The sequence below is a fragment of the Haliotis asinina genome, chromosome 6 (genome assembly GCF_037392515.1).
Source record: "Haliotis asinina isolate JCU_RB_2024 chromosome 6, JCU_Hal_asi_v2, whole genome shotgun sequence".
NCBI lineage: Eukaryota > Metazoa > Mollusca > Gastropoda > Lepetellida > Haliotidae > Haliotis > Haliotis asinina.
The window spans coordinates 42027155-42040553 of NC_090285.1; the positions used below are offsets into that span (position 1 = coordinate 42027155).

The 13399-nt window shown below is 46.6% G+C and overlaps 1 protein-coding gene across 1 annotated transcript in view; it reads left to right on the plus strand.

Annotated features, from left to right (window-relative positions):
• LOC137286218 (nuclear pore complex protein Nup205-like) overlaps nucleotides 1–13399 on the plus strand; it is a 43694-nt gene that overhangs the window by 15649 nt on the left and 14646 nt on the right. Inside the window, exons 16-29 of the mRNA XM_067817940.1 lie at nucleotides 810–1019; nucleotides 1469–1651; nucleotides 2293–2350; nucleotides 2611–2800; nucleotides 3641–3761; nucleotides 3940–4039; nucleotides 4203–4361; nucleotides 5282–5527; nucleotides 5844–5987; nucleotides 6132–6230; nucleotides 6874–7121; nucleotides 7267–7458; nucleotides 7825–8086; nucleotides 8451–8546. Of these exons, the coding sequence (XP_067674041.1) occupies nucleotides 810–1019; nucleotides 1469–1651; nucleotides 2293–2350; nucleotides 2611–2800; nucleotides 3641–3761; nucleotides 3940–4039; nucleotides 4203–4361; nucleotides 5282–5527; nucleotides 5844–5987; nucleotides 6132–6230; nucleotides 6874–7121; nucleotides 7267–7458; nucleotides 7825–8086; nucleotides 8451–8546 (2308 nt within the window). The remainder of the gene's footprint in view (nucleotides 1–809; nucleotides 1020–1468; nucleotides 1652–2292; nucleotides 2351–2610; nucleotides 2801–3640; nucleotides 3762–3939; nucleotides 4040–4202; nucleotides 4362–5281; nucleotides 5528–5843; nucleotides 5988–6131; nucleotides 6231–6873; nucleotides 7122–7266; nucleotides 7459–7824; nucleotides 8087–8450; nucleotides 8547–13399) is intronic.

The window sequence follows — 13399 nt, forward strand, 5'->3', positions numbered from 1 at the left end:
TAAGCCATCTTTTCCTCTTACCTTTGTTTGGTTATTCTGGCATTTTGGTCTTGGGGACTGTTCCCCCTCATTTACTGTGGGATTATTGCCTGTGGTGTTAGAGGTTTCTTCTTGCTTTTGAGTATCCCATCTGAAGGGTTCCATTCTGTCAGGTACAGATGCATTAAGGAGTAATGCAGGATAAGGTAAAAATCAAGATATTTGTATACTTATCCTGCATTACTCAGTTTTTTTGCCCACCCGTCGCTGCGCTACCTCCCCACTATGGTTTATTCACCTGGTGTGTTCAAGCAGTAATGTGAGGATACATGATGTCAGCACTTTATGTGTCATGTAGGTGCAGTGCGATGGCAATATGGTGACTCGCATGTTTGGAACAACTTCTCTTCGACATTTCCATCACACAGCTTCGTCTTGTCAAAAGGAAAGCAGTAAATGCATTAAGGAGTAATGTAGGATAAGTATACAAATATAAAAATTATCTGGATTATACTAAAATTAATTAACATCAATTTTCCTTATCCTAACGCAGGTTTATTATGCTTATCTACTCCCTCCATGCCAAGATAATAGAGCATTTGAAATCCCATGAAGTTCCCTACTAACTCTCTAGTTTCTCCTTCATCGCCTCTGTACAATTGTTGCCTGAAGTAACACTGTGTAAATTTGTTTTTAAAATCTCCCTGATTTTCTTTCTGTTTAGAGACAGATGTTGAATTTCAGACAGTTACAGTGCAGTTTTACAGAAAAGGAACCATCCAGTAGCACACATGTTTAGAAGATATTATCTAAGATATCATTCATTTCAGATTGAACTGGAGGAGATTGAGAGCCGTAGTGAAGAGTACCCTATGACGATTGCTTTCCTTGAGCTGATTGATCGTCTGACAGACATACCTATCCCAGCAGGCCTTGGTGCTGGATATCGGGCCCCAGGATTTGAACCCTACCTGGACTTTATCATTACCAATGTGTTCCTAAGGTTCAACTCCAGGGCCTACAAGGACAGTGCTGAAAAGGTAGGGGTCATATACTGTGTCTAACCCTCGAAGTGATGTCTAAATTTTTGGGATATTAGTTTGTATGTCAGTCATGCTGACTGAATAACTGATGAGACAAACACAATCCTTACTCCTTGCAGATATGATATGTCCCAGTTGTCATGTGTACCCATTTGATGTAACAACTAGTCACTTTAAGATTCAAGTCAGTATCTGATGCCCAAGTCGAATACAATTGTTTTCCTCTCCAGTAGGAGATTTGATGGATGGAGACTAATGTCTGATGAAAGACTGAAAAGACATGACCTGTACAGAGGAATTGTCTGAATAATTATGTATTGATTTGTTGTAGGCATTTACATGCCTGTTCCATGTTATTTTCTTTTTCATTTTCATTGTTAAACATGGAAGCCACAGGTTTGACATAGTTGTGACTCTAACCTGTCTGTGTTCTCCCCTTCCAACAGTGGCAAGTGTCAGCAAGTGCACTGGAGATCCTGTGTAAACTACTGCAGGACCACGAGATCCATGAAGATGACTTCCGCGACACTCTGGTGGACATCCAAGGGGGTGGCATAGTTCCTGCCAACAAGCCCCCTGGACACACGCTGCTGCTGCACATGCTCAATGACTCCGGGTTGCTCAAGATGGTGAGTCTGTAGAGATGAGTCACATGAGACTTGTGGAGTTCCTGATTCTATGGATGAATTAGATATGGATTACTCAGCAACTGTTAATGCCTCAGACTGAAAGGTCATCAGTCAACGATATAGCGAGACTTTCATCACCTGTATACAACATGGGTATTAGGGTATATGTGTTGGTGTATTGCAATACTGGCGAAGTGTATGGAAGTGTAAAGTTTGAAACTTGAGAAAAAGCGTTTGCAGCGGTGTCAGCCATTTTGGTTTGTGTATTAACGAGTGCCGATACCAATCAATTTTTTTTATTCATATGGTTTAAAAGTCATGCAAATGGAATTATATGACCAATAAACATTCTCAAATCTATTAATGTATAACACTATGATGGAACTACTTCATCATGAAAATTACCAATTATAGTGATGAAAATTGGCAATCATATCAGGTGCAACCGTTCACAGAAAGTGTACCACAATATATCGTATTGTGAAATTGCAGTATATCATTAACAGGTATTATCACTCACCCGTAATGGGTATAACATGCGTTTTCTCATGCAGATTGTGCCATAGATATAAACATGCATTAATTGTTTGACAGCATTTGACTATGCTCCTACAGTGCTGTCACTCTTTGTACCTTCACAGGTACTGCGAGTGCTAGATGAGACGGTTTCAATGTTTGAGCAGTACTCCAAAGTACCTGGTGAGAATATTTTCCAACAAAATGCTACATATGAAGTCTTAAACACTAAATATGGTGCAGTATTTGTTTTATTACAATATAGAGCTCAGCAAGTAGTTGTCTAACTTGTCTCTCAGTTCACAGTGCTCAGTTCTACAGTGCAATTCTCATCTATTTAACTTATCTTTTCATCAAATACTGACACTAAATGTGATGTTGACCCACTACTGCTTGCACTAACACCGGATCTTGATGTGTAATGTTGTATTTCCTTATGTCAGGCAAGGAATACCTTGAGAAGACGGCACTGCTTTGTCTGAGGATGATTGAGACGTCCCTTGAGAAGGAAGCACAGTTTGAGATGATGATCCGGGAGACTGGTGTATCCATCATGGTGGCTGCCATGGACAAACTCTTGCTCAGCATCAATCCCCGCAGTGGCAAAGCAGATCATCTGGTCAATGTTGCCAAGTAGGTTTCTTGTGGAATAGTGTTTTGTGTATACAAAAGATTCATTCCTTTCTTGTTCCTAAGAGTAGATATACCATTGAATAGGTTATTATGCAGAAGTTTGATGAAGAGTCCACCTGTTACCCAGGGGATCATGCAGCTTTGGAAGGTTATGAGAACTACTGTATTTTGTGTATGCATCTGAGTACAGACACAGATGATGGGTTGCCTAATGGTTAAAGCGTTGCCTCAGGTTCAGTTTCCCACATGGGTACATTGTATGAAGGTCATTTATAGTGTCCTCTGTCTTAGCACTGCTTGAATATGGCTAGAAGCAGCGTAAAACCATACTCACTCACAGGACTAAGAGTGTATATTATTTCCAAGTATTTCACCTTTAGCCTACTTTTAGAATATATTTCTGTACAGAGTGCCAATGTTGGAATGTAAGGGATTTGGCTCACCTATTGAAACGTGGATACTGAAGACTGGGGTAGTTATGCGACAGTAGAAATATACAAGATTAACTTGCATGTGACTCACACACTCTCTCTCTATCTCTCTACCACACCATACAACATGACACAACACAACACAACACAACACAACACACACCCAACCCAACCCAACCCAACCCAGCATGCATGATCAAAATCAGTTCTCCCAACCCCCGCCTATCAGTTTATAGCACAATTTTAAAATACTTTCATGTACCAAATTGCTGACACCCTTAGTTCATGTGTACAAGATTGATGACTCCCGTACCTCCTTGGAACAAAATGTGTGACACCTGTTTGAAATCATCATCACTTCCCCTTGCCATAAATTATGAGTGGTCCCTAACCTGAATTTGCTCTGTAGGTTTGTGAGCCTGAACAGTTTCCTGCCCCACCAGTGCCTCTCTGCCGTCAGGGTCCTGTACCTGGTGTGTCAGGCTGCACCCATCCAGGCTGACCTTGTTGCTCTCTTCACTGCAGATGAGGTAACACTAATGGTTCATATAGAAATGAAAGGTATTTTTGTATTACATTCCATGAGGTCTAACATATATTTATCAAAATTTGCGACTTTTAGGTACCAAAAGGTGCCTCTTACTTTTAAACACTGTGGCCTGTAGCATTAAATGTGGTATGCCTGATATGTATTGTCTGTGTGTACAGGTGACAAGCTCGTGTCTGCTGCAGGGGATTGTTGAATGTATTGAAACAGATGACAGAGAAGTGAAGCCTGAAGAGGCTGAGGATGAGAATGAAAACACAAGTAAGAACTAATGGATTGCCTTTAACATTATTGGTCTTTTGTGTGACATGTTCATATTTGTTTTAGAAAACTCAAAAAACTGACAACGATCCTCTTTGACTTTGACCTAACAAAGCATAATTGTAGATATTTTCTAAGTGCTGAATGTGATTGTGTTTTTCAGAAGATGAGATTATACTGTCTCAGGTGAGGAATGCATCTCGTCAGCACATAATACAGCTTATGCTACATGCCCTGGACCAACCAGCACCAAACCTTGCCCACTGGATGCTGGGCTTTGAAGTTAGGAAACCTGTGTCTAAAACCAACCTTCAAGATCCTGGTGAGTTGAGGTCCACTGATCATTATTGTTGTGTAATGATGAGGCTTTTAGAGGAAAGTATTTTGTTGTATTCAACTATTCAACATAAATCTGTGAAAATGGAATATGTGAGTGAATGAAGTCCATGATCAACATTCCAGCTGTATCATGTTTGCTTCACTCAAGTGTCTATAGTTGATCTTCTACACTCAAAAATTTCATTGCCAAACTGTATTACCGTAAGTCAAGAGCACTTAGAGATTGATGCTCATGCTGTTGATCACTGTATTATCTGCCCAGACGCAATTATTTACAGACAGTGGGTGAGCTGGCTTAGACCAAGGTGCCAGGCTAGTGATCCAGCGAGATTGAGGTGTCGGGATTGATGGCTGCCTGTGACTGGGTGTAAAAACCTTGGAGTCAACATTGTGTGCAGACTTTTTCAGTGTTGTCACAACCCCTAGTGTACAGTACACAACCCTGTGCACTTAAAAGAACCCACAAATCCGTTGGTAGATGACCAGATGGTGTCCACATGAATACGTGCAAACACCTAGTTGCGGGTACAGCAACGTGCAGTAAACGTGGACAAAGTACTGTGACTATATGTCCCAGTCCACCCAGCTGTTAGTGGGTACCTCGTTTGGATGACAGCCTCAATAAACTCAGTGCGCCAAGAGGCAGCAAGAGTTGTATACTCCCCATAGAGTTGAGATTGAAATACGATGTGCTGTTGAGATTGACATCCAGTGATCGAGGGAAAAATACCAGCGCCTTGAGCATGCACTAGTGTGTGGATGTGTGTGCTATATAAATATCCTATATCAAATATATCAAACCCCATATAGCTGGAATATTGTTGAATGCAACCCTAAAACAAATCATTATGTTTTCAGGTTATGAAAACACTCTATAGATCTGACTTGAGTTTTTGTCTCCAGGTATTCTTGGATCTGCTCGTACTTGCCTTCATTCTGTGCTAGCATTCCTGGGTCAGGGGGTCGGAGCCCGCAGTGGGCCTGTCTGTCTGATGGAGGCACCACGACTGGCTGAGCTTGCATACAATCTCATCTACGTATTGTGTTCTAACAAAGACACATCTGCGCCAACTCTGAGATATCTCCGAACCACACACAATTTCTTGTATAACCAGCTCCAGCATCTGCCATTCAGGGAGGAAGAATATGGTGTGTGAATGTCCTGTTTGACAGTATCATTATATTTGCTAACAATAAGATATCTAAACATGCTAGACAGTACAAGATAATTTTTCAGTAAACAACATAGAGACATTCATGTTTTATTTTTCCACATGTTGATCTTGTCTCTGCATGTGAGCTCCAGTGTCAATAGGGACAACTCTCTTGCACTCACTGTACAAAGATTATGATGCAAACTCCCAGTGTTCGGCATGGCATGTTTGGGATAGTTGCTTAGTGAATGATTATGACTGATCTATATGAGTCTTTTGACATCTCTACAAGTCTTGTGATCTTTGCCCAGGTCATCCAGTGATAAGTCACCAGTCGTGGCTGTTGAAGACGATAGCTATAGAGCTGCGGATCACATCCTTGAATCGTCAGCGTTCACACACTCAACGTCTCCTTCGTCTTTTGCTAGCTGACACTGATGATGAACAGACATATGGTGGGTCCAAATGCATGTGTATTGTAGCATATTTTTAGCTTTACATTTGAATGGTAGCTTCATATCATAGGATTTGATGTAATTTCAGAAAGTTTTATATGGTGAGGAACCATATCTATGTAAAATGATGTGTTCAACTTTCAGTGATGCAGCCTGTCGGTACTGATGAGGGAGAGTTGTCTACCTGGGACAGGGACCCAAGCTCCTTCCTTGGGGGACATAACCGATCACTGGCTGTTCAAGGTGAGGAGTGGGGTCACTTGACTTTCAAACTATTCAATGTGAGGGGGAGGGGTCACTTGCTGTTGTAACTTTTGAATGTGAGGGTTAGCGGTCATTGACTGTTCAGGCTGAGGTGGGATGAGTGTCATCGACTGCTGAAGGTGTGGGGGAGAGGTCACTGACTGTTCATGTTGATGGGGAGTGGTCAGTTGTTCTTCAAGATGAGATGGAGGGATTGCTGACTTCTCAAGAAGAGGTGGGTCATTGACTGTTGAAGGTGTTGGGAAGGGGTCACTTGCTGTTCAGGGTGTGGGAGAGAGGTCATTGGCTGTACTGAGTGGGAGGGGTCTCTGGCTGTTCAAGCTGTTGGGGAAAGGTCACTGGCTGTTCAAGGTGTGGGGAGGGGTCATTGGTTGTTCAATGTGTTGGGGAGGCGCTACTTGCAGTTCAAGGTGAAAGGGGAGGAGTCACTGGCTGTTCATCGTGAGCTTGGAGAGTCACTGATTTTCAAGGTTAGGGGGACCTGTCACTGGCTGTTCAAACAGTTACGGGTGAAATGCTGTTCAAGTTAAGGTTTGTTCAAATTGAGAGATCGGGTCACAGGTTATATAGGGGAAGGGTATATACTGCCAGAGTAACATCTCACTTCCTTTCCTACTCTCAGCTCAGCAGACACGGCGGAAGCTGCTTTGTATCTTGGACTCCATCAGTTTTGCTCAGCAGTTTCCTGAGGGATTGCAGCTGGACTTCTTTGATCCCAAGCTGATTGAGCAGGTGATCACAAGCTGTGAGACCAAGACCAAAACTGGAGTAGTGGTTTGTGATGTCCGCAACCTGCGTCGGATCCTCATCAATGAACTCAACAATCAGCAGGGCACCATGATGGCTGGTCAGAGGCCTCTCATTCAAGAGGTAACGTCACAGTGTTAGGCATAATCATAAAACATATTCATTATTCTTAACCCTCATGTAAAATGACACTTTGTGATGTCACTGAAATACTGGTTGAAGTAGCGTTTAACCCAACTCACTAACTTACAGAATGTTGATTTTACAGGAGATCCAGAATATCCTGAGTACAGTGGTAGCCCGGAACTCTGTTAGGGAAAGTTTGTACGTCAAGCGTCAGTCTTTCGAGGCTTGGCGACAGGTGACCGAGGTCCTCTTGACAGCCTGTCCGGAAGATGTGCTCATGGGGGAGGTCAGGCAGATGGTTATCTTTGAGGTGCTCCAGGATCTGCTGGTCAAAGTGAGTAGGGACAAGGGGGAACTCCGTGTCAGTGACCTGACCAGTCATAGCAACAGTTACTGTGAGTATGAACAGTGGGGACTAGATGTCGGTGGTGACAATAAATATATCAATCTGACCGAGCCACAGAGACAGTCAAAGAAATAACTGATGGAATACTCAGCAGTCTAACATGCAATGTACAACAGATTTAAGCACTGAGAATTTACTGACTCAGCCACTTATATCATTTCAGGTCAGTTGAATGGTGCAGGATTCTTAAAGAATTTTAGTGAGAAATCGTTATAGCTGCAGCTTCAAGAAGAGTCCTGATTTAACAATGTATTTTCTCCCATTATGTGACCACTGACAATGTTTACTCCACAGGTGGCTGATGATGATGCTATGCCAGAATCAACTGGCCCTGTAGCTGGGGTCATTCTGACTCTTATGGCCAATCTGCGTCAGTGTTTCCTGTCCGACAATGCTCCATCCACCTCTGCTGCTGCGCAGAACACATCACAGTATGTATCCATGCTGGACCGCTCAGTGCTGCCGTCTGCTGGCAGTGCTGTGGGCTCAAGGACACTCTTTGCTTCCTCCCTGCAGATGGTGCTGAAGGGCGTTTTGGACTACATCCTGCGAGCTGGTGAGGTTCATCCTCATAGTGATTATTTTACTATGAGTTAGTAATCAGGCCAATCAACTATTTTACAGAATTACATCATTTAGCACATTCCTTAGCACCAGGAAATGTCAAATCCCAGATTAGCCCTTCAAGCACCTCTAATTATTTACCTTGGTTGCGTACTATTTACCTTGGTTGCAGTCCCCAGCGGCTCTCATAATACTTGATCACTGGCTTGCCCCTCCCTTCCAACTATGATAATGTGATACTACTGAAAAAATGTTTGAGGTCATGTTAAAGCACAAGTGTTCTTTCCCTAAATTGATTTTCTTTGAAAAATTGTTGTATATTTGACAAACATGTTGCCATGTTTGCTATGTTTCAGGTGGTGGAGCCCAGCGAGTCAGGGCGAACCTATATGGAGCCCTGCTGTACTACTTACAGATAGCTCAGAAACCTGCAACTGTCCCTCAGCCAAAAGGTAGGTCAAAGTAAAAACTGTGACAGGGAGTCATTTTATACTCTTTCCATAGCCCTGCAGTCTGTTACTCAGTCAAAGTGTAGGCAGTAGTAATAGGTTTCATATTCTTTTTCATAGAGATCCTCCTTGGGGTACTTATAAGCATTTAAATGTTCTTTAAATTCTCGCGACAGTTGTAACTATATTTTTTCAATAAAATATATACAAAACAAAAAACATCGTTTTTGTCTTGTGAGACCACCCCTACAGGGCCCCTGGCCCCGTGACAGCCAAGAGCAGGTAACTCTTCAGACTGTAGCCTCCAGCAAAACACTTCCTTTTCTGTCGCTCGCCTATGCAGACGTGCTTCAGCGTTCACAGAGATTCTTGCTTACCAAAGACAAAGACATGTGTTAAGATGAGTACCTCAGAGGCTCAAACTGTATGTATGGTTTCTTTATTAGACGCATGGGCGCATTAGGAATCATTTTTTACAGTTTACTTGTCAAACTGTTGTAACTTTTGCCGTCCCTGTTGGTAGCCACGTGGTTAGCGTAATGGTGGAAGGCAAACCTTTTTTCCCGCCAAAACTTTTTAGTTTTATGGCGGTCTTTTTTTAAAAAAAGTAAGCTTGTGTAGCTATGCTTTTATGTACTTTATTCATGTTATCTCCATATTTACTACTATTTTTATAAAAAATATGTCGTAAACTATGGTGTCGTGGCACTTATCTTTTACCTTAACTATGTACGTAGTTTTAGTTTTAGCTTTGCGCCCATGCGTGTCTTGTTTTATTGTTGTTTATTATGCAACACTAGGAGGTTATTTGTTGCCTTGCAGTTTAAATCCTGCTCAACATGCAAATCCTCCATTCCGGCTAAAGACCTGCATGATGTATGTCTAAGATGCCTAGTGGAATGTCATCACGACGATCAGTCTTGTGATGTGTGCGCGGGGTTTACCCCTCAGACCAGAAAGTCTAGACACGCGGACTTCTTGTTCTATTCCAACCTACTGAAGGCGGGGGGGGGGGGATATCTGGGCTCAGGACCCTCCATCTAAGCGCTCCCACAAAAAGAAAGGCGCAGCTTCTTCGGAGGGGTCGGTTAAGAAGGCCAGGGTGTCTAGGGACCCTTCCCCTTCTTCTGCCGTACTTCGCAAGCACCATTAATCTCTGTTGATTCAATTAATGCCTTGTTTCAGCAACAGATGTCTTCGGTACAATCAATGATATATTCGGCGCTGTCTGGTTTCCGAAAGGAACTGGACGCCTGATCTTCATTGAGCAGCCATGCTGGTTCAGTTGAGGGAGGCCGCGGCCCGGGCTTAGGCTCGGAGAACGCTCCTCCCTCTGGGCAGCCGTCCTGCGCTTCGGGCGTTCAGGCGGATGTGCCTAGGGCAGTCGACCCCAGCTTGTCCCGTGGGGCAAGTGGGGCAACGACGCCCGGTGTCGGCGGCTTGACCGCAGTGCTGTCCAGCCTAGTGCTGCCCAGCCACTGGGGGCATCGACATCCTATCCATTTCCTGGGCTCTCGGGTCACCCTCCGGTGGGGGGCTTGCCCCAGTTGCCCAGGCGACCTAGTTCGGGCTCTGGCAGGGGCGAACCTAGCGGCTTGGCCCTTCTTAGTCTCTCTGCTCCTTCGAGTTCCGTCTCGGTAGCGCCCTCGACAGGTTCGCTTTACAGTGAAGGTTCCCTGTCTGAGGAGCGTGAGGAGATGGATATTGAGGAGGAGGGGATTGGGGAGGAGTGCGAGTCGGAGGTCACGTACTCGTTCGGTTCGTCCCTCAGACAGGTTAGAGAGAAACTTGCCGAGGTCTTACCTCAGGTTTCTATTCCTGTGTCGGAGCCCGACCCCTTAGAGTTTCGGCTCCCAGGGGAGACGTTCGCGTCTACTAAGGTCGCCGAGGCGAGGTTGCGCCTGCTCCCATCGCTGGTCGGGGAGGTAGTGAATCCGCTCCTTTCAGGTACCCGGTCGTGCTTTGATCTCCCGGAGATTAGCCGCCGGTATCAACTGGATGAGGATTCGCTATTCGAACCGCCGGTGGTGGACGAGTGTGTGTACGCCTCGGTCACCCTGGGGGGGTCCTCCTCCGCTTCCTTGGCCTCGGCCAGGCAGGGCCGGTGGCTGCCGCCCTTCTCCACGGCCGCTCCAGTGCTAAGGTCCGCCTATCATTCCTTTGAGGAGCAATATAGGTGTGCGGCCCAGCAGCTGAGAGTAGTGGTCCATTCAGCTTACCTTTCTGCTTTGCAGGGGCAGCTGTTGGATCATGGGAGCGCTGCTGATGACTCTCTGTCGGCAGTGTTGGGCCGGCAGCTTACGGACGTGCACTCTCATCTGGCGAGGGACAGCATTAGGTGCTGTGCTAGCCAGATGATGGAGGCCGTCATGGGGTTGCGTCGGCTATGGCTATCCGTAGCCAGGTACTCTCCCGCTACCCAGCAGGCATTCCTGGCTCTGCCCTACAGGTTGGGATCTTCCCTCTTCCCTGGGGCACTACAGGTTGTGCGGGAGGCTGCGGAGGCTGTTAGCACTTTCAAGGACTCTAAGCCCTTGTTAGAGCAACCCTCCTCGTCTCGCCAACGGCCTCCCACTCTTGCTTCAGCTTACCCTTCGGCGCCAGCGAAGGAAGGTGCTAAGTGGACTGCTCCGCTGCAGCACAAATGAAGAAAGAGGGCGAAAGGCAAAGGCAAGGGGCCTGCGTTGCAGCAGTCACAGCAACAGCAGCCTTTTTGGGGCACAGGGAAGCCTGCCCCGGCTTCTCATTAAATATTTGCCCAGAGCCTTTGGTGTCCCCCACACAAGCAGGCGGAGAACTGCCGACGGTGGGGGTACATTGCCTTGCGCCAGAAGTCCCTGTAGGCGGCAGGCTGTCACTATTCCTTTCGGAATGGCAGGCAGTTACTTCAAATCCCTGGGTCCTGTCCACAGTCAGGGATGGCCATATGCCACAGTGGAAGCGAGACCCTCCACGCTTCTCAGGGATTCGGCACACGCCGGTGCCGTTCTCCCGGGAAAAAGCAGAGGTCCTCCGTGCCGAGGTCCAGTCGTTACTGGACAAGGCTGCCATCGAGATGGTTCCGGAAGGTCAACAAGAAGACGGGTTTTATTCCACGTACTTCCTTGTGACCAAGAAGGACGGAGGGTTCAGACCGATCTTGAATCTCAAAGGGCTGAACAAGTTCATAGAGGTTCCGTCCTTCAGGATGGAGACACTGCAGTCAGTGATCTCTTCCTCAGAGATAGGGGATTGGCTCACGTCAATCGATCTCAAGGACGCTTACCTCCATGTTCCGATACACTCCGAGTTCAAGAAATACCTTTGGTTTTCGTTCGACGGGAAGTGTTATCAGTTTCGGGTTCTACCCTTCGGCATCTCCACGGCGCCGAGGGTGTTCACCAAACTTATGTTGATTCCAGCTCAGCTGGCCAGGTCACAGGGCAGATGTTGTCATCCGTACCTGGACGATTGGCTTTTGAGGGCCCTCAGGCTCCTGTTATCACACGATGCCACACAACAAGTGATGGACATCCTGTTGAAGCTCGGCTGGATCATCAATCTCAAGAAATCAGACCTGACCCCTACGCAGGATCTGGTGTTCTTGGGGGCACGGTTCAATACAGCTCAGGGGATTGTTTCCCTAGCCCCAGACCGCATCGTCAAAGTTCAGAGAACTGTATTTCAGTTTCTCGAGTTCCCCAGAGCCAGAGCAAGAACTTGGCTTCATTTGCTGGGCACTATGGTGGCTACAGTGGACGTGGTCTGGCGTGCGAGGTTGAGGATGCGACCCATTCAACAGGCATTAGCCCAGTTGTGGTCCCATTCGGAGAGCTACGAGACTATTCTCGAGACTCCCGCTTGGTTGATTCCTCACCTGCAGTGGTGGACGGAAGTCGGAAATCTGTCCAGGGGGATCCCCTTAGAGACACCGACACCTTCCCTCTCGATTCAGACGGACGCCTCCCTCACAGGCTGGGGGGGCGTCCTGGGCGAACTATCGGTCTCGGGCCGTTGGGCTGAGGACGAAGTTACCCTACACATCAATGTGTTGGAATTGAGAGCAGTCCGCCGGGTGTTCGAGAGCTTTGTGGAGTCAGTGCGGGGTCAAGTGGTTCGCCTAGAGATGGACAACCAGACCGCTATGACGTATATCCTGAAGCAAGGCGGCACAGTGTCTCCGTCCCTCCTTCAGGAGACGTGGCAGTTTCTGCTGTGGTGCGACCAGTTCGACATTCGGGTACTCCCCTTTTTTCTCCCGGGCATAGACAACGTCCGCGCAGATGCGCTATCGAGACGTATACTAGCCCCACACAAGTGGATGCTGCATCGGGGGATATTCGGGATTATTTCCCAGTGGTTCGGGTCGTTCCAGGTAGATCTGTTTGCCTCTGGGGCGACGAATCAGATTCCTGTGTTTTGCTCAAGGATACCAGATCCGAGAGCGATCAGCCAACAGCGCCTTTCTGCTCGATTGGACAGACAGAGTGCTGTGGGGTTCCCACCAGTTCCTCTGATCTCAAGAGTCCTCTTGCAGCTGACCGCACAACCGGCTTGGCTGCTTGTGCTTCTGGCACCGCTTTGGTCGGCTCAAAGCGGGTTTCCGGTAATTCTCAGGTTTCTGGCTCAGCCTCCTGTACTATTACCCTTGCGACCGGACTTACTATCCCAGAACGGAGCGCCACACCCCAATCCCAGGATTCAGTGGGTGACTTGGCTGCTGTCCGGAGTCGCCTCCATGCGAGAGCAATTCCTGCACCAGTTGCAGACACAATTCTGGCTTCGCGGAGGGATTCGACGAACGTTCAATATGAGGATAGATGGGCCTGTTATGCGCGCTGGTGTGTCGACAGGGGGATTCTCGATCCCTTTTCTGC